At 42.2% G+C, this 22,100-nt stretch overlaps 1 protein-coding gene across 1 annotated transcript in view; it reads left to right on the top strand.

The window, feature by feature from the left end:
* The first annotated feature begins 465 nt into the window (after positions 1 to 465).
* The window catches only part of wwc3 (WWC family member 3), a 42,205-nt gene continuing 20,570 nt past the window's right edge, over positions 466 to 22,100 (top strand). The window contains exons 1-5 of the mRNA XM_083887974.1: positions 466 to 637; positions 12,441 to 12,550; positions 14,161 to 14,361; positions 18,049 to 18,125; positions 19,891 to 19,970. Of these exons, the coding sequence (XP_083744100.1) occupies positions 492 to 637; positions 12,441 to 12,550; positions 14,161 to 14,361; positions 18,049 to 18,125; positions 19,891 to 19,970 (614 nt within the window). The 5' untranslated portion in view covers positions 466 to 491. The remainder of the gene's footprint in view (positions 638 to 12,440; positions 12,551 to 14,160; positions 14,362 to 18,048; positions 18,126 to 19,890; positions 19,971 to 22,100) is intronic.

Genomic DNA, 22,100 nt, shown 5'->3' with positions numbered 1-22,100 from the left:
AGGCATCAGAGTCGTTGTTTTTCGCAGCGCTTTTTCAGAGCTCGATGAAGGTGTTGAGCTCTGCTGCGTTCTCATTGGACGGAGGGGGCGGGTCACCCCGCTGGCTACGTCACGCTGTTATGCAAATGAGCTACGGCCGAATATGGACACGGAGGAATGAAATATGGTGGAGGAGGCGAACATGGAGGACCGAGGACCGTGAGAGCGCCGCCGCCGCCGCGCTGCTGCTGCCGCCGCCGCCTCCTCCGCTCTCAGTCACCTCACCGCGGGAGAAACAGTGGATGTAAACCCCGCGGAGAAAGTTCTGGAAAGTTTCGTCGCTGCGGCCATTTTCTTTTGCGCGGACGAGGGACTGAGTGAGTTCGTCGTAATGCGGTGAAGACGGCGAAGAGTTCTCTCTTTTTTCGGTGGGGGGACAAAAAGCAGGGGCAGGGGCGGCGGAGAGGGTGGGGGGCGTCTGCCCGCTTCTGCCCTCTCACCATCCCGACGCTATGCCGTGGGTGAGCGGCGGGAAGCGGCGAGAGAGCTCGGAGCTGCCGCTGCCCGCGGGCTGGGAGGAAGCCCGGGACTACGACGGCAGGGTGTTTTTCATCGACCACAACACCCGGCAAACATCGTGGATAGACCCCAGAGATCGGTACGTGACAGGCCCGGGAACACACACACACACACGCACACACACTGAGTGAGTTATGGGACGATATGAAAAGTTGCTGTCACGATTATCCTGACCCAAAAATAACCGCGATTCACAATATTTAAGTTCGATAATTGCTGTAATGTGCCTTAAAATCACCTTTTATAATGACAATACAGCTTGTCACCATTATTCGGACCAAAATGATCCCGATTCACTATTATTTTCATTTGCCAATCACTTAAATATGCTTTAAAATGGCGACACATAATGTAAACACGACATGACGGTGTCCTGTCACGATTTTTTTGACCTAAATAACCGCGATTCACAATATTTAAGTTCGATAATTGCTGTAATGTGCCTTAAAATCACCTTTTATAGTGACAATACAGCTTGTCACCATTCTTCGGACCAAAATGATCCCGATTCACTATTATTTTCATTTGCCAATCACTTAAATATGCTTTAAAATGGCGACACATAATGTAAACACGACATGACGTGTCCTGTCATGATTTTTCTGACCTAAATAACCGTGATTCACAATATTTAAGTTCGATAATTGCTGTAATGTGCCTTAAAATCGCCTTTTATAATGACAATACAGCTTGTCACCATTATTCGGACCAAAATGATGCCGATTCACTATATTTTCATTCGATATTCACTTAAATGTGCTTTAAAATGGCTCCTCGCAATGTAAACACGACGTGACAGTGTCCTGTCGCGGTTTTTCGGACCAAAGTAGTCCCGATTCACAATATTTTAATTTGATAATTGCTGTAATGTGCCTTAAAATCGCCTTTTATAGTGACAATACATCTTGTCATGACCAAAATGATGCCGATTCACTATATTTTCATTCGATATTCACTTAAATGTGCTTTAAAATGGCTCCTCGCAATGTAAACACGACGTGACGGTTTCCTGTCACGATTTTTCGGACCAAAATAGTTCCGATTCACAATATTTCAATTCGATAATCGCTGTAATGTGCCTTAAAATCGCCTTTTATAATGACAATACATCTTGTCACCATTATTCGGACCAAAATGATGCCGATTCACTATATTTTCATTCGATATTCACTTAATTGTGCTTTAAAATGGCTCCTCGCAATGTAAACACGACATGACGGTGTCCTGTCACGATTTTTCGGACAAAAATAGTTCCGATTCACAGTATTTTAATTTTGATAATTGCTGTAATGTGCCTTAAAATGGCTTTTTATAATGAGAACCCGTTTTTTTGACCAAAATAATCCAGATTCACTATATTTTAATTCGATAATCACTAAAAAAAATGTGCTTTAAAATGGCTCCTCACAATGTAAACACAACGTGACGGTGTCCTGTCACGGTTTTTCGGACCAAATAGTCCGGATTTACAATATTTAAATTCGATAATTGCTGTAATGTGCCTTAAAATGGCCTTTTTATAATGAGAACACATCTTGTCACGATTTTCTGACCAAAATAATCCCGATTCACTGTTATTTTCATTCACCAATCACTTAAATGTGCTTTAAAATGGCTCCTCGCAATGTAAACACGACGTGACAGTTTCCTGTCACTATTTTCCGGACCGAAATAAACCCGATTCACTAGATTTTAATTCGATATTCATTGAAATGTACTTTTTAAAAAGCTTTTTGTGTTGTGTCGACACAAAACGACGGCTCCTTCTCTGCCCAAAATAGACGCGAATCACAATAATATTGTGATATTATAACTAGTTCTTCACATGCTTTGACACACACCTGGTTGTTTCTTTAGATGGTGTAATACTACTGTTTTGACAATTTGAACGCTTTGTTGAAATTAGGCAAACTTAAATAATCCAAACCAAATCATTTGCAATATATACAGTTTAAAAAAAAAAATCCTTTATTATTATTATGATTATTATTATTTTCAACATATCGAACTAGTGATTTATCTTGAAGTGCCACAAAAGGTTCATCTTTCCATTTTTTTCCAGGACCTCGTGATATATTCTGTAATTATCTGTTATCTTATTTAGAATTCTTGTTTTTGTTGTCGTTTTACAATCGCCTCATCGTCGCTCACTCTCCCACACCAAAGCCCATAGAGAAAATCAGTGATTTTAACAGGAGTTGTTGATCCACTGCTGCCTCCATCCCTAAGTTCACATGCCTTATTTTAGTGAATTCGGCTTTTGAAAGTCTTAAGTTATATTTTTTTAAGTGACACAAAGTGACCACACGAGGCAGCATTAGACCAAGCAGCTCCTGTTTCCCCGTGAGCTAAAATCGCTGATTTTCTCTATGGACTTTGGTGTGGCTCCTTTTTGAGTGAATAAAAACCGATTTTAGCCGCTTAACAAAAGATTTGTCTTATAAAATCTTCGTCAGTTTAAGTCTACGACATCTTTAAGAACACGCTCACGTCTTAATCTTCACTGTTAGACAGACTTTAACAACAGGAAACGGAAGTTTTTAAACCACTCACTCCCCCACACCAAAGCCCATAGAGTAAACCAGTGATTTTAACATCACAGAGACACAGGAGTTCACAGGAGTTGTTGATCATCTGCTGCCTCCATCACTAACGTACAATGTCTTATTTTAGTGAATTCGGCTTCAAAAAATATTTGTTCAGATTGACCTCAGTGACACAAAGTGACCACACGAGGCAGCAGAGGACCAGCAGTACGAGTGGAGCCTTTTGTCATGTGGTTAAATTCAGTTTTCGGTTGCGTCTTTTGACCGATGAGAAGAGTTGACGTCTGAAACTTATATATGAAATCATTGATGTCTGCAGGTCTCTTCTTCATCGCTTCATTATCTCAGTCCTGAGCAGATTTATGAGCTGAAACATTCCTGGATCACACAGAGTCGTGGTGTTTCCCAGCTGCCCTTTTCCTTCCTTCCTTCCTTCCTTCCTTCCCAAACACAGCCCATGTCAAAACCACCCTCTGCTCTACTGCGTCTGTTTCGCTGGCTTCCAGCAGCACGTGACCGGACTCCAACTCCCAGAAATCCTTGTGAAAGAATGCCAGGAATGCTCGCTGGGCCACTGGGAAAAGCTGCAGAGATGAGCTTTTTTTTTTTTTTTTTTTTTTTTGTGGGGACTGGGATTTCACCGAGTCAGAAACAGGCTCAACGAGGCATTCACAGCCTGGCTCTGTGAGATTACTGGGAATTATTATTCTGCTGATGATGATTCTGCTGATGATTCTGCTGATGATTCTGCTGCAGTGTGATGAGGAGGGAAACAGAGAAATACACAAAAACAACACTCTGAGGGAACTGTTGTGTAAACATTGTCCAGATTAATAGAGATTCATTTGGTGGGTTCATAAAGGAGATTTTGGAACTTTTGGTAGATTTTGGAATCATAAGTAGTTTGGAACTTAAAGTAGATTTTGGAACTTTAAGTAGATTTTGGAACATTAAGTAGATTTTGGAATCATTAGTAGATTTTGGAATCAGTAGATTTTGGAATCGTAAGTAGATTTTGGAACTTTAAGTAGATTTTGGAATCATAAGTAGTTTGGAACTTTAAGTAGATTTTGGAACTTTAAGTAGATTTTGGAACTTTAAGTAGATTTTGGAATCATTAGTAGATTTTGGAATCAGTAGATTTTGGAATCGTAAGTAGATTTTGGAATCATAAGTAGTTTGGAACTTTAAGTAGATTTTGGAACTTTAAGTAGATTTTGGAACTTTTAGTGGATTTTGGAATTTTAAGTAGATTTTGGAACTTTTAGTGGATTTAGGAACTTTAAGTAGATTTTGGAACATTAAGTAGATTTTGGAATCTTTAGTAGATTTTGGAATCAGTAGATTTTGGAATCGTAAGTAGATTTTGGAACTTTAAGTAGATTTTGGAATCATAAGTAGTTTGGAACTTTTAGCAGATTTGGAATCATAAGTAGATTTTGGAGCTAGGTAGATTTTGGAACTTAAAATAGATTTTGGAACTTTTAGTGGATTTTGGAATTTTAAGTAGAGTTTGGAACTTTTAGTGGATTTTGGAACATTAAGTAGATTTTGGAATCGTAAGTAGATTTTGGAACTTTAAGTAGGTTTAGGAACTTTACGTAGATTTTGGAACATTAAGTAGATTTTGTAACTTTAAGTAGATTTTGGAATCATAAGTAGATTTTGGAATCATTAGTAGATTTTGGAATCGTAAGTAGATTTTGGAACTTTAAGTAGATTTTGGAATCATAAGTAGTTTGGAACTTTAAGTAGATTTTGGAACTTTAAGTAGATTTTGGAACTTTTAGTGGATTTTGGAATTTTAAGTAGATTTAGGAACTTTTAGTGGATTTCAGAACTTTAAGTAGATTTTGGAGCTTTAAGTAGTATTGTTAATCTACAGTTGGAAATTGTTGTCTTTGACGTCGCGCTCATGACTCTTCAGTGACGACTCTCTCTGACCAATCACAGACCTTCAGTGTGTTGACGTCTCACTTTAGTTTGGGCTCAGCTGAAGCTCGTCAGGTACCGGCTTCTATCGGCAGAGTGGAGCCGTGCAGAGTTACTGCAGTGTAATGGAGTAGCTCCGTGTTCTGTCAGGTATCGGACGTAAACGTCGTCCTCAGTGAGGCGTGAGCCCTGTCTGTTGCTGTTGCGCGGCGCTTTTAAAAAGCAGCGTTGTTGTCGTTGACTCCAGCAGCAGGAATGTAGTAGCCGCATGTAATCTAGATAAGAGGAACCTGATTTCCTCCCCCCCGCCTTCCTCCGGCCCGTTGATGAAGCATTGTTGGGTGAAGCGGATAGTGTTTGAGGAGGAACTGAGGGCTTTTTCTCTGCTGCTGCTGCTGCTGCTGCTGCTGCTGCTCAGTGATAAATCACAGTCATCGTGGTCAGAGGAATGTCTGTCACCACCTGACACTGACTTCACGATAAATCACATTCTGCTAACGTAACTGCAGATACAACGCGGCGTCAGTTGTTCCGTCTCTGTTTGAGAAGCAGAATGTCGCGGAGAGATGATGGAGTTCAGGCTTTTGGATTGATGGCTGATGGGTGAACGTGATCTTAGGATATCGTAGACTCAACCTGACGGAGATTTGATTTGAGAATATCAGTGATTTTAGCTCACAAGGACACAGGCGCTGCTGGTCTACTGCTGCCTCGTGTGGTCACTTTGTGTCAATAAAGTAAATCCAAATGCAGGATTTTGAAAGCCGAACTTACAAAATAAGACATTTGAACGTAGTGATGGAGGCAGCAGTGGATCAACAACTCCTGTGAACTCCTGTGTCTCTGTGATGTTAAAATCACTGATTTTCTCTTTGGGCTTTGGTGTGGGAGAGTGAGTGGTTTACAAACCTCAGTTTCCTGTTGTTGAAGTCCGTCTAACAGTGAAGATAAAGACGTGAATGTGTTCTTAAGATGTCGTAGACTTAAATTGACGTTGATTTTTAATAGATGAGTCTTTTGTTAAGCTGCAAAAATCAGTTTTTCTTCACTCAAAACAACCCACACCAAAGCCCATAGAGAGCTGCTGGTTAAGGTGCTGCCTCTTGTGGTCACTTTGTGTCACTGAGGTGATTCAAAACAAAGGATTTTCTCGCAAAAATAACACAATTAAAGTTAGTGATGGAGGCAGCAAGTGGATCAACAACTCCTGTGTGCTGTGATGTTAAAATCTTGTAAAATCGCTGATTTTCTCTATGGGGTTTGGTGCAGGGAGAGTGAGTGGTTTACAAACGTCAGTTTCCTGTTGAAAAAGTCCGTCTCACAGCGTAGATAGAGACGTGAACGTGTTTTAAAGACATCGTAGTCTTAAACTTTTTGTAGATTTGGCTAAAAGAGAGTGGCTAAAACCTGTGGAGGAGCAGCTTTGAGATGCATTCAAGAAACCTCCCAAGTTCCATCAGTTCTGATCGGATAGCTGTGATGAGATTTCTGTTCTGGCCTTAACGAATACCCGCGGTGTTTGGTGGTATTATTCATTCACGCCGGGATGGTTCTGTCTTCTGTCAGCTCCTGCACATAAGCTCCGCTCCTCTGTGGAATGAGCGTTATGTTAGGCATGCTAACGCTAATGCCCCGGGGGCTCTGCTCTGCTCACTCGCTGGCGGCCCCAGACGAAAGCAGCAGAAACAGAGGCAGTTCCCACGTGTCTTCATCCCGGGCCCTGGAGGCCTCCTCCTCCTCCTCCTCCTCCACCTCCTCCTCCTCCTCCTCCTCCACCTCCTCCTTTATTAGCTCTGTTATGCAACAGTCATGGCCGGCCTGCCGCTCGGCAAAGGGAGGCCTTTATACTCGGTCACAAAGCAAACCAAATTCAATTATTGTGGAGAGGCCGAGCCGTGTTTCCAGCACCGAGAGCTCATTCACATGCGCTGGACCCCGCTGTGATTTCTGCTTCCACCAGTGTTTTCATTATGATGGCTCTTTTGCGAACATGCTGGTGTCATTTTGCTGCATATTATTCTCTGCTGTGTTTTCTTTTTCACGAGCAGACAATGCGCTGGTCTGCAGCGTTCACCCCGCGCTGACCGCCTTCCTGCAGCGGTCAGTGTTACAGGCGTCGACTTCCTTTCACGTCCACTCTATTCAGCTTTTTACTCGCTGTTTTCATAGTGGGTGGAGTGTGAAACAGAGACTATTTTCTTTATCGAAGTATCTGTTGATTAGTTTATTGATGTCCAGCAGTTTCCCAAACCTACGATACAATAACGAGCTGTTCAGCTTTTCTAGTTTCTGTCATTTTTCAGCTTCTTAAATGTGAATATTTTCATGTTTCTGTCATTTTTCAGCTTCTTAAATGTGAATATTTTCACGTTTCTGTCATTTTTCAGCTTCTTAAATGTGAATATTTTCACGTTTCTGTCATTTTTCAGCTTCTTAAATGTGAATATTTTCTAGTTTCTGTCATTGTTCAGCTTCTTAAATGTGAATATTTTCTAGTTTCTGTCATTTTTCAGCTTCTTAAATGTGAATATTTTCGTGTTTCTGTCATTTTTCAGCTTCTTAAATATGAATATTTTTTGTGTTTCTGTCATTTTTCAGCTTCTTAAATGTGAATATTTTCATGTTTCTGTCATTTTTCAGCTTCTTAAATGTGAATATTTTCTAGTTTCTGTCATTTTTCAGCTTCTTAAATGTGAATATTTTCTAGTTTCTGTCATTTTTCAGCTTCTTAAATGTGAATATTTTCACGTTTCTGTCATTTTTCAGCTTCTTAAATGTGAATATTTTCACGTTTCTGTCATTTTTCAGCTTCTTAAATGTGAATATTTTCACGTTTCTGTCATTTTTCAGCTTCTTAAATGTGAATATTTTCGTGTTTCTGTTATTTTTCAGCTCCTTAAATGTGAATATTTTCATGTTTCTGTCATTTTTCAGCTTATAAATGTGAATATTTTCAAGTTTCTGTCATTTTTCAGCTTCTTAAATGTGAATATTTTCATGTTTTCACTGTCAAACAGCATCAGGGCAAATGGACTATTTCTTGAATTTCAAAAATTCATGAAAATTATTCCTGAAGCAAATATTTTCAACTGATCCTTGTTCAGGGCGATGCCGACTATTATGATGGTAAATTTCAAGTCATTCCGTGATTAAAAAAAAATGTTTTGAGAAGAAAGTCAGCTCACTGTCAAAGTGCATCAGGGCAAATGGATAATTTCTTGAATTTCAAAAATTTATGAAAATTATTCCGTAAGAGGTTTCCAAAAATTTCCAAAAGATCCTTGTTCAGGGCGATGCAGACTATTATGATGGTAAATTTCAAGTCATTTCGAGATACTTTTTGTTTTTGAGACTAAAGTCAGCTCACTGTCAAAGTGCATCAGGGCAAATGGATCATTTCCATTATCCATCAGCTTGCCCGACAGTCACAACATCTTGCTACGCTAATGCCAATTGAAAATGAAATTATTTGCTTTGTCCCTAATGAGGTTGCACAGTGTTTGTATTATGTTCGTATCGTACCCTCGCTAGCTTAACTTTGGTAACAGGTTCGCCAAGGTCGCTGGCGTATTGGTGATCGGACACCTCGCGGTTTCAGTATAACACCGTGTTCTGCAGTGAACTGTGTGATTTTATCTGACTGATGAGGCGTCTGTGGCCAAAGCGAACGAATGTGGTTAATTATAAGGATCTGAAACGTAAGCTGTGGCTGCGCAGGATCCTCTTTCAGCCGGAGAGGAAACAGAAAATGAGACAGATCTCTGAAATAGAACGAGACGGTGACAGAATGACAGGCATGTTCAGCTGTGGATGACGACGGCTGCTGCTGCTGCTGCGTCGTCGGCTCACAACTAACTGGCAAAAATATATTTAGTTGTCAAAGACATTTGCTAATTCTAGAATAATCTGTGTGTGCCGTCCTGGATTGTCTCCCTCTCAGAGGATATTTCTATCTGCAGCAGCACGGTGAAGGCATGTGGAGCTGCAGGGTTTGGTCACTCAGCTCTTCTGCTCGTCCTAACGTCAGCCTTTGTTTCTCTATCATAACAATCACCATGTGTCTGCTGCTGCTGCTGAATGTTGATCGTGAGTCTTGTTTTTGGTGAATCTTTATAAACTCAATCTGTCGGTTTAAGTCTACGATGTCGCTACGCTACGTTCACGTCTTTATCTTCACTGTGAGACAGACTTTTCCAACAGGAAACTGAAGTTTGTAAACCACTCACTCTCCCACACCAAAGCCTGCCTCCATCACTTAGTTCATACATGTTAATGTGTTAATACATTCAGTTTTACTTCAGTGACACAAAGTGACCACACGAGGCAGCAGTAGACCAGCAGCTCCTGTGCTCCTTGTTCACCCTGGTTGTTGTTCACCGTGGTTGTTGTTCACTCTGGTTGTTGTTCACCCTGGTTGTTCACCCTGGTTGTTCACCCTGGTTGTTCACCCTGGTTGTTCTTCACCCTGGTTGTTCACCCTGGTTGCTCACCCTGGTTGTTCACCCTGGTTGTTCACCCTGGTTGTTCACCCTGGTTGCTCACTCTGGTTGCTCACCCTGGTTGTTAACCCTGGTTGTTCACCCTGGTTGTTCACCCTGGTTGCTCACTCTGGTTGCTCACTCTGGTTGCTCACCCTGGTTGTTCACCCTGGTTGTTCACCCTGGTTGCTCACTCTGGTTGTTGTTCACTCTGGTTGTTGTTCACTCTGGTTGTTCTTCACCCTGGTTGTTCACCCTGGTTGCTCACTCTGGTTGCTCACTCTGGTTGCTCACCCTGGTTGTTCACCCTGGTTGTTCACCCTGGTTGCTCACTCTGGTTGTTGTTCACTCTGGTTGTTGTTCACTCTGGTTGTTCTTCACCCTGGTTGTTCACCCTGGTTGCTCACTCTGGTTGCTCACTCTGGTTGCTCACCCTGGTTGCTCACCCTGGTTGTTCACCCTGGTTGCTCACCCTGGTTGCTCACTCTGGTTACTCACCCTGGTTGTTCACCCTGGTTGTTCACCCTGGTTGTTCTTCACCCTGGTTGTTCACCCTGGTTGTTCACCCTGGTTGCTCACTCTGGTTGCTCACCCTGGTTGTTCACCCTGGTTGTTCACCCTGGTTGCTCACTCTGGTTGTTGTTCACTCTGGTTGTTCTTCACCCTGGTTGTTCACCCTGGTTGCTCACTCTGGTTGTTGTTCACTCTGGTTGTTGTTCACTCTGGTTGTTCTTCACCCTGGTTGTTCACCCTGGTTGCTCACTCTGGTTGCTCACTCTGGTTGCTCACCCTGGTTGTTCACCCTGGTTGTTCACCCTGGTTGCTCACTCTGGTTGTTGTTCACTCTGGTTGTTGTTCACTCTGGTTGTTCTTCACCCTGGTTGTTCACCCTGGTTGCTCACTCTGGTTGCTCACTCTGGTTGCTCACCCTGGTTGCTCACCCTGGTTGTTCACCCTGGTTGCTCACCCTGGTTGCTCACTCTGGTTACTCACCCTGGTTGTTCACCCTGGTTGTTCACCCTGGTTGTTCTTCACCCTGGTTGTTCACCCTGGTTGTTCACCCTGGTTGCTCACTCTGGTTGCTCACCCTGGTTGTTCACCCTGGTTGTTCACCCTGGTTGCTCACTCTGGTTGTTGTTCACTCTGGTTGTTCTTCACCCTGGTTGTTCACCCTGGTTGCTCACTCTGGTTGTTGTTCACTCTGGTTGTTCTTCACCCTGGTTGTTCACCCTGGTTGTTCACCCTGGTTGCTCACTCTGGTTGTTCACCCTGGTTGTTCACCCTGGTTGCTCACTCTGGTTGCTCACTCTGGTTGCTCACCCTGGTTGTTCACCCTGGTTGTTCACCCTGGTTGCTCACTCTGGTTGTTCACCCTGGTTGCTCACCCTGGTTGCTCACTCTGGTTGCTCACTCTGGTTGCTCACCCTGGTTGTTCACCCTGGTTGTTCACCCTGGTTGTTCACCCTGGTTGTTCACCCTGGTTGTTCACCCTGGTTGCTCACTCTGGTTGCTCACCCTGGTTGTTCACCCTGGTTGTTCACTCTGGTCAGCGCTCAGAGGAGTGAGCCAGTGTCAGAACAGATGCTGCTGCTGAGGCTCTGGGAAAACAAACAAACAAACTAACAAACAATAAAAGAGGCCACAAGTGTCGTTGGCCTAAAAATTCCTTTCTGTGATAAAAAAGAAACATGAAAACAACTTTGGGAAGAATGTGACTTCTGTCCAGCCTCAGTGAGGCGCTGTGAGGGCCGGCCCTGAGCAGCTGACAGACTGAAAGACGACAGACTGACAGACGTCTCCCATTCTGAGCAGAATCTAATAGAAATAGGTCTCTATAAGTAGAACAACGTCCTCGTCTCTGCACATTTAGACCACGTCTGGACACGCCTCAGCAGGGCGGGGCCAACTGACACCACGGTTAATCCGGGATTAATTATTTCACTGTCGACTGTTTCCATCATCGATTCATATTTTAATTATTATTATATTTTATTATTAATCATTGTCATAAGAACTGAAACATTTTTGGTTTGTGGACAAAACCAAAGACATTTGAGGACATCGTCATTTCCACAGTTTGACAAACACTGATCGACACTTTCTGACGTTCTGTGGATCAATAGTTCGCTGTCGTCGTCACTGAGGCCAAACTAGAACTGATGTCAGAGGAAAAAACACCGTCTGTGCATGTGTTTTTTTTTAAATCTACTTTGAATTCCAAAATCTACTTAAAGTTCCAAAATATGCTTAAGATTCCAAAATCTACTTAAAATTCCAGAATCTACTTAAAGTTCCAAAATATGCTTAAAGTTCCAAAATCTACTTAAAATTCCAGAATCTACTTAGAATTCCAAAATCTACTTAAAGTTCCAAAATCTACTTTAAGTTCCAAAATCTACTCAAAGTTCCAAAATCTACTTAAAGTTTCAAAATCTACTTAAAGTTCCAAAATCTGCTAAAAGTTCCAAAATCTACTTAAGATTACCAAATCTACTTAAAGTTCCAAAATCTACTTATGATTACAAAATCTACTTATGATTACAAAAAATCAAATCTACTTATAATTCCAAAATCTACTTAAAGTTCCAAAATCGTCTAAAAGTTCCAAAATCGACTTAAAGTTCCAAAATCGACTTAAAATTCCAAAATCGACTAAAAGTTCCAAAATCGACTTAAAGTTCCAAAATCGACTTATAATTCCAAAATCTACTTAAAATTCCAAAATCTACTTAAAATTCCAATACTTTTGGAACTCCACAATAATAAATGGCTGATGCTAATCATTCCGATTTGACTGATGTTGATTTAACGTTGATTTTAGTCACAGTTCAGGGATGATATGTATGAGCTTTTGTGTGTGTGTGTGTGTGTGTGTGTGTGTGTGAGACGTCACAGTGACACTGTTGTTGATCTTAAATCGTTCCAGAATCACTAAACCTCTGTCGTTTGCCGACTGCGTTGGAGACGAGCTGCCGCTCGGGTGGGAGGAGGTTTACGACCAGCAAGTGGGCGTTTACTACATCGACCACATCAACAGTGAGTACACACTCATCATCATCATCATCATCATCATCATCATCATCATCATGCCCTCTGACCCTTTTCTAGAACTTTAACTCCACATTTCTGTGTTTATTAACTTGTTGTCAAGTTCTCCTCCAGATTAAAGTGTCAGATTAGTTGTAACCGTGGCAACATCAGCTCATGTTAGCTCTGTATTAGCAGTGATCTACATCTACTGTATATATCACATGACCAAAGTTGGTAAACCACTCACGCTCCCACACCAAAGCCCATAGAGAAAACCAGTGATTTTAACATCACAGAGACACAGGAGTTTACAGGAGTTGTTGATCCACTGCTGCCTCCATCACTAACTTACAATGACTGATTTGATCACTTCAGCTTAGAAAAATCTTTGTTCAGATTAACCTCAGTGACACAAAGTGACCACACGAGGCAGCAGAGGACCAACAGCTCCTGTGTCCCTGTGAGCTAAAATCACTGATTTTCTCCATGGGCTTTGGTGTGGGAGAGTGAGTGGTTTACAAACTTCAGTTTCCTGTTATTTATTTCCCTGTATTATTTATTAATCGTAATTTAAATTAATCAATTAAAAATTACGTATTTTTGTGTTCTCAAAACTAAATTTTTTCATCTTAAAGTTAATTTATTTTAGTTTTTGATGACCTGTTTCAAATATTTAATATTCATTTTATTCATAATTTTGATTGAGAATACTTGTTTAAGACATAAAAAGTGTATATATATATATATATATGTGTGTATGTATATATATTTGTATGTCTATATATGTGTGTATGTGTATGTATGTGTGTACATATGTATGTATATCTATATACACATGTATATGTCTGTGTAGCTATATATATCTATATACACATGTATATGTCTTTGTGTAGCTATATATATATATATACACACACGTATATGTCTATGTGTAGCTATATATATATCTATATCTATATACACATGTATATGTCTATGTGTAGCTATATATGTATATATATACACATGTATGTTTGTGTATATATATATGTACACATGTGTTTGTGTATGTATATGTGTGTGTATATATATATATATGTATATATATATATATATATATATATATATATATATATATATATATATATATATATGTATATGTATATATATATATATGTATATATATATATATATACACACGTGTATGTGTGTATATGTATATATATATATATATGTATATATATATATATATGTATATGTATATGTATATATATATATATATGTATATATATATATATATGTATATGTGTATATATATATATATATATATATATATATGTATATATGTATATATATATATATATATATATATATATATATATATATGTATATGTATATATATATATATATATATATATATATATGTATATGTGTATATATATATATATGTATATATATATGTATATGTATGTATATATATATGTATATGTATATATATATATATATATATGTTGTTGTCCAAAATGAATTAAGATGAACTGATTTTCTGAAGTTTTGAATGGATTCAGAGTTTTTTGGGGGGTAAGAATCACGGTCTTTGTTTTCCGACACCTCTGCTCGCCGCGTCCCGTCCTCAGAGACCACCCAGATCGAGAACCCGCGGACCCAATGGCGGCAGGAGCAGGAGCGTATGTTGAAGGAGTACCTGGTGGTGGCCCAGGACGCCCTGAGAGCCAAGAAGGAGATGTACCTGGTGAAGCAGCAGCGTCTGGAGCTGGCTCAGCAGGAAATGCTGCTCTTCCACGAGCTGTCCGAGGACAACCGCTCCATCGCCAGCAGTAAGTCGCCGTCCGTCTGCCATAAACTCCGCCCCCTTTTCTTTGTCACCATCAGAGAAGCACAGACAGTTGATCACGACACTGTGTTTTCTGTTTTAATCCAAGCTGGCATGACTAAAATAGAAGTTCCAAAATCTACTTATAATTTAAAATCTAAAGTTCCAAATTCTACTTATAAATCTAAACTCTACTTTTAGTTCCAAAATCGACTCAGAATTCCAAAATCTACTTAAAATTCCACAATTTAATCAAAGTTCCAAAATCTGCGAGTTCCAAAATCTACTTATCATTCCAAATTCTACTCAGAATTCCAAAATCTACTTACAGTTCCAAATTTACTTAAAGTTCCAAAATCTACTTATCTTTCCAAAATCTACTTAGTTCCAAAATCTACTTAGTTCCAAAATCTACTTAGAATTCAAAAATTTACTTTAAATTCCAAAAGCTACTTATAATTCCAGAATCTACTCAGAATTCAAAAATCTACCTTAAGTTCCAAAATCTACTTAAAGTTCCAAAATCTACTCACAATTCCAATATCTACTTTAAATTCCAAAATTCCAAAAAAGTTTCAAAATCTGCAAGTTCCAAAATCTACTTATCATTCAAAATTCTACTCAGAATTCCAAAATCTACTTATCTTTCCAAAATCTACTTAAAGTTCCAAAATCTACTTAGCATTCAAAAATTTACTTTAAATTCCAAAATCTACTCATAATTCCAAAATGTACCTTAAGTTCCAAAATCTACTTATCTTTCCAAAATCTACTTATATTTCCAAAATCTACTTGAAGTCCCAAAATCTCAGAATTCCAAAATGTACTTATTTCCAAAATGTACTTATCTTTCCAAAATGTACTTAAAGTTCCAAAATCTACTTAGCATTCAAAAATTTACTTTAAATTCCAAAATCTACTTATAATTCCAAAATCTACCTTAAGTTCCAAAATCTACTTAAAGTTCCAAAATCTACTTAGCATTCAAAAATTTACTTTAAATTCCAAAATCTACTCAGAATTCCAAAATCTACTTAAAGTTCCAAAATCTACTTAGAATCCTAAAATCTACTTAAAGTTCCAAAATCTACTTATTCCAAAATCTCGCTCCATCACCAGCAGTAAGTTGCCGTCTGATTGCGTTAAACTCCACCCACTTTTGTTGTCTCCATCAGAGAAGCACAGATGAGTAGATGACAGATTGTGAGCTAATATCTCAGCTGACATGACTGTGGAGGACATTCTTCACTACGTTGTCGATGTTCCCTCAGGAGCGTTGGGCGATGCACGTCGACCCCACCCTCCCCCTGTAACCACCTCCACCCAGGTCACCCTCCTGACTCCACCCTCCCCCTGTAACCACCTCCACCCAGGTCACCCTCCTGACTCCACCCTCCCCCCGTAACCACCTCCACCCAGGTCATCCTCCTGACTCCACCCTCCCCCTGTAACCACCTCCACCCAGGTCACCCTCCTGACTCCACCCTCCCCCCGTAACCACCTCCACCCAGGTCATCCTCCTGACTCCACCCTCCCCCTGTAACCACCTCCACCCAGGTCACCCTCCTGACTCCACCCTCCCCCCGTAACCACCTCCACCCAGGTCATCCTCCTGACTCCACCCTCCCCCCGTAACCACCTCCACCCAGGTCACCCTCCTGACTCCACCCTCCCCCTGTAACCACCTCCACCCAGGTCACCCTCCTGACTCCACCCTCCCCCTGTAACCACCTCCACCCAGGTCACCCTCCTGACTCCACCCTCCCCCTGTAACCACCTCCACCCAGGTCACCCTCCTGACTCCACCCTCCCCCCGTAACCACCTCCACCCAGGTCATCCTCCTGACTCCACCCTCCCCCTGTAACCACCTCCACCCAGGTCACCCTCCTGACTCCACCCTCCCCCCGTAACCACCTCCACCCAGGTCATCCTCCTGACTCCACCCTCCCCCTGTAACCACCTCCACCCAGGTCACCCTCCTGACTCCACCCTCCCCCCGTAACCACCTCCACCCAGGTCATCCTCCTGACTCCACCCTCCCCCTGTAACCACCTCCACCCAGGTCACCCTCCTGACTCCACCCTCCCCCTGTAACCACCTCCACCCAGGTCACCCTCCTGACTCCACCCTCCCCCTGTAACCACCTCCACCCAGGTCACCCTCCTGACTCCACCCTCCCCCTGTAACCACCTCCACCCAGGTCACCCTCCTGACTCCACCCTCCCCCCGTAACCACCTCCACCCAGGTCATCCTCCTGACTCCACCCTCCCCCTGTAACCACCTCCACCCAGGTCACCCTCCTGACTCCACCCTCCCCCCGTAACCACCTCCACCCAGGTCATCCTCCTGACTCCACCCTCCCCCTGTAACCACCTCCACCCAGGTCACCCTCCTGACTCCACCCTCCCCCTGTAACCACCTCCACCCAGGTCACCCTCCTGACTCCACCCTCCCCCTGTAACCACCTCCACCCAGGTCACCCTCCTGACTCCACCCTCCCCCTGTAACCACCTCCACCCAGGTCACCCTCCTGACTCCACCCTCCCCCCGTAACCACCTCCACCCAGGTCATCCTCCTGACTCCACCCTCCCCCTGTAACCACCTCCACCCAGGTCACCCTCCTGACTCCACCCTCCCCCCGTAACCACCTCCACCCAGGTCATCCTCCTGACTCCACCCTCCCCCTGTAACCACCTCCACCCAGGTCACCCTCCTGACTCCACCCTCCCCCCGTAACCACCTCCACCCAGGTCATCCTCCTGACTCCACCCTCCCCCTGTAACCACCTCCACCCAGGTCACCCTCCTGACTCCACCCTCCCCCTGTAACCACCTCCACCCAGGTCACCCTCCTGACTCCACCCTCCCCCCGTAACCACCTCCACCCAGGTCATCCTCCTGACTCCACCCTCCCCCTGTAACCACCTCCACCCAGGTCACCCTCCTGACTCCACCCTCCCCCCGTAACCACCTCCACCCAGGTCATCCTCCTGACTCCACCCTCCCCCTGTAACCACCTCCACCCAGGTCACCCTCCTGACTCCACCCTCCCCCCGTAACCACCTCCACCCAGGTCATCCTCCTGACTCCACCCTCCCCCTGTAACCACCTCCACCCAGGTCACCCTCCTGACTCCACCCTCCCCCCGTAACCACCTCCACCCAGGTCATCCTCCTGACTCCACCCTCCCCCCGTAACCACCTCCACCCAGGTCATCCTCCTGACTCCACCCTCCCCCTGTAACCACCTCCACCCAGGTCACCCTCCTCACTCACTCTCCCACACCAAAGTCACTCAATCTCCCACACCAGTCACTCACTGTCCTACACCAATGTCACTCACTCTCCCACACCAAAGTCACTCACTCTCCCACACCAAAGCCCATAGAGTAAACCAGTGATTTTAACATCACAGCACACAGGAGTTCACAGGAGTTGTTTAATCATGTTTTCGGGTCATGTGGCGCCAACTACCGCCGTCTACCAATCATTGCAGTCAGTAGAGTCTCAGCTGCCGAGCAACCACGGGTTGCCAGTTACGTCAGAAAACGTAACCTAAAAAACTTTGGTGTTTAGAATTTGAATGTAGTAACTGTTTTTGGCCACATTCTTACATATGGCGCCTTTAAGCTAAAGTGGCTAACGTCTGTGTGTGTGTGTGTGTATGTGTGTGTGTGTGCGTGTTCACAGCTCTCTCCGGCTCGTCCTCGAGTGCGAAATACGACCCTGACCAAATCAAAGTGGAAATCGCCTGCAGACGAGAGCGGGTAAGTCTGCGTTCGTTCATGGGAGCAGAACAATGGGCTGCAGCAGCGAGGGGGCCCCTTCAGGGCAGGGACGAGGGCCAGGGTGTGGCCCCCCGAGCCCCCCCCATACACACACACAGGATACTGTGGCTCTACTGTGGCCCTTGAGAGGATGAGGATGAGGTCATCATCAAGGGTCACGCAGGGGTTAGGTCACTGAGTCACATGACCAGAGTGGACAGGGTGTTTCCATGAACGTGACTTCATTATAATGTTTCTATAGCAACAGGAAAGTGTTTCTGTTTTTATGGACAACACACACACACACACACACACACACAAATAAATGCAAACTAGAGGTCGACCAATGATTTCTACGGCCGAGAAATTATAAAATATGCCAAATAATAAGCACAAGTGCTCAATTTAAAGACACACTATGCAACATTTCTGCCTTTAAAGGCACAGTGTGTGGGATTTTGGCGACATCTGCTGGTGAATTGACAGAATCTCTCACCTCAAACTTCCTCTCTGAGGATGTAGGAGAATCTATCGTCGAGTCTGTGTGTGAAAGACATCCAATATAGCGCCCTCTGTAGGCAAAAAAAAACCCCCAACCCTGCCCTGTGTTATATTCACTTTGCTGAGCTGTTTCTGTGTTTTTACGAAATCTACTTATGGTTCCAAGATCTACTTAAAGTTCCTAAATCTACTTAAAGTTCCTAAATCTACTTAAAGTTCCTAAATCTACTTAGAATTTCAAAATCCACTTAGAATTCAAAAATATACTTAAAGTTCCTAAATCTACTTATAATTCCAAAATTCACTTAGAATTCCAAAATCTACTTAAAGTTCCTAAATCTACTTATAGTTCCAAAATCTACTTAAAGTTCAAAAATACTTTTAGTTCCTAAATCTACTTAAAGTTCCAAAATCTACTTATAATTCCTAAATCTACTTAAAGTTCCTAAATCTACTTTAAGTTCCAAAATCTACTTATAATTCCAAAATCTACTTAAAGTTCCAAAATCCACTTATTATTCCAAAATATACTTAAAGTTCCAAAATCTACTTAGAATTTAAAAATCTACTTAAAATTCCAAAATCTACTTAAAGTTCCAAAAGCTACTTAAAGTTCCAAAATACTTTTAGTTCCTAAATCTACTTAAAGTTCCAAAATCTACTTAAAGTTCCTAAATCTACTTATAATTCCAAAATCTACTTAAAGTTCCTAAATCTACTTAAAGTTCCAAAATCTACTTATAATTCCAAAATCTACTTAAAGTTCCAAAATCCACTTATTATTCCAAAATATACTTAAAGTTCCAAAATCTACTTAGAATTTAAAAATCTACTTAAAATTCCAAAATCTACTTATAATTCCAAAAATTACTTAAAGTTCCAAAATCTACTTATAATTCCAAAATCTACTTATAATTCCAAAATCTACTTAAAGTTCCAAAATCTACTTAAAGTTCCTAAATCTACTTAGAATTTAAAAATCTACTTAAAGTTCCAAAATCTACTCAAACCACACAGAGGATCGTTCACTTATACAGGAAGTGAGCTGAAGCTCATGATACCGACCTAGTACGACTAACTGAGGTTAAGTCTGCAGTTTTCACAGCGTTCAGAACCTCAAGCGTCTCCAAACGTGAGCAGTGGAGTCACTGGTGTTGCGTGAACGTGGAGGAACGAACCTTTAAATGTGTGGCTATAGATATATAGACGTATATATGAACAGCTCCAGTTCTGACCCGGTCGGTGCTGGTTCTTGTGTCCACAGCTCTCCAGACTGAAGCAGGAACTGGCCCAGGTGAAGCAGGAGCTGCAGTACAAGGAGATGGGAGTGGAGACGCTGCAGGAGTGAGTGTTCTTACACCAACACACTTCTGTTTCTGTACATAATGTGTGTCACTCTGTGAAAAATCTGTGATTTTAACATCACAGTTTAAGTTTATCGTCATCTTTAAGAACATTTTCATGTCTTTATTTCACTGTTAGACAGACTTTAACAACAGGAAACTGACGTTTGTAAACCACTCACTCTGCCACACCAAAGCCCATAGAGAAAATCAGCGATTTTAGCTCACAGGGACACAGGAGCTGCTAACTGCTGCCTCGTGTGGTCACTTTGTGTCACTGAGGTCAATCCGAATAAAGATTTTTATAAAGCGGAATTGACAAAATAAGACATTTGAACTTCAAATCAACAACTCCTGTGAACTCCTGTGTCTCTGTGATGTTAAAATCACTGGTTTACGCTATGGACTTTGGTGTGGGAGAGTGAGTGGTTTATTAACTTCAGTTTACACAAGGAAAAGTCTGGCTAACAGTGAAGATAAAAACGTGAACATGTTCTTAAGATGTCATAGACTTAAACTGATGTAGATTTTATTAACTGAGTCTTTTGTTCATTGGCTTAAATCTGTTTTTCTTCACTCAAAACAACCCACACCAAAGTCACTCACTCTCCCACACCAAAGACCATAGAGTAAACCAGTGATTTTAACACCACAGGAGTTCACAGGAGTTGTTGATCCACTGCTGCCTCCATCACTAACTTCCAACGTCTTATTTTGTCAATTCGGCTTTTGAAAACCTTCGTTAAAGTCGACATCGGTGACACAAAGTGACCACACGAGGCAGCAGAGGACCAGCAGCTCCTGTGTCCCTATGATGTTAAAATCACTGGTTTTCTCTATGGGGTTTGGTGTGGGAGAGTGAGTGAGTTTACACACTTCAGTTTCCTGTTGTTAAAGTTTGTCTCACAGTGAGACACTAATATTTCTACACGTTTTTGATAATGTCGCTATTTAGCTCTTTTTCCTTTTAGTTATTGTGTGTTTTTTCTTTTTGCACACACACACACACACACACACACACACACACACACACACACACACACACACACACACACACAGGAGTGTTTTTTTTCTGTGCTGGGAACATTTCAGAATGTTTCCAAAAATCCATGTTAGAAATAGAAGCTCCGCCTCTCAGAGAGAGAGAGAGAGAGAGAGAGAGAGAGAGAGAAAGGCAAATGGAGGGAGTTTCTTTTTTTTTTTTTTTTGATGGAAAAGGGGGACTCCACCTCAGGAAGAGGATGCACCAGTGGAGTGCAGGGAGCCAAGGCTCGGCCTGGAGAGGAAGTCGCTCCATGGAGAGGAGGAGGAGGAGGTGGGGGAGGAGGTGGTTGGGAGTGGGCCTCGAGAACAGTTTCAAAAACACGGAGATAATCTGGCAGCAAATTCCTCTGCAACTTCCTGAGTCCTGGCAGCGAGTCTCTTATCTCTGAGATAATAACACAAGTGGAGTGATTCCCAGAATAGACAGGAGAATACACACACACACACACACACACACACACACACACACACACACACGCGTTTGTAGAGCATACATAGTGAGGACACTAACCCTAAAACCAGGTCTTGAGCCTGAAAAAGCAGAACGCGAGGAGAAGCCAAAACGTCCTCACGTCCGTTTCTTGGTCCTCACAAAGACATCCATACAAGAACACACACACACACACACCTTTGTTTTAGCCTGTGTGTGTGTGGCCCCATTGTTTTCCCAGTAGAGCGCCTCCTTGCTGTCGACAGCGTCACAGTTCCCGAGTCACGCGATCACTCGTCGCGGTGCTAACGGTTATTTTTTTTATAACCGTTGATATCATGTTGAACGCTTTCTCAGTTAATCGAGTATTTTGTTTGGCTCAGAAAAATGTAGAAAAACATCGAAAAATAATTAAGATTTGGGTTTAAATAACAACGTTTTAGTGGCATGGCGACATTTATCAATTATCAAATGCCTCGTTTGTAATAATTCGGAAAATTTTCCGGTTTCTTTGCTCCGTAAAACAAGGAAAAACATTCAAACTGAATCATTTTGGTTTGTGGACGAAAACAAAGACATGTGGCTTTAAAACTTTAATCTGTGTAAACATAGCGTTTATTAAGATGTAGAAAGAGCTCATAATCCACTGAACACTGT

The sequence above is a fragment of the Microchirus variegatus genome (genome assembly GCF_963457635.1).
Source record: "Microchirus variegatus genome assembly, chromosome: 4".
Taxonomy (NCBI): domain Eukaryota; kingdom Metazoa; phylum Chordata; class Actinopteri; order Pleuronectiformes; family Soleidae; genus Microchirus; species Microchirus variegatus.
The sequence above is the reverse complement of the archived record's forward strand: the minus strand, read 5'-3'. Positions and strand labels throughout refer to the sequence as shown.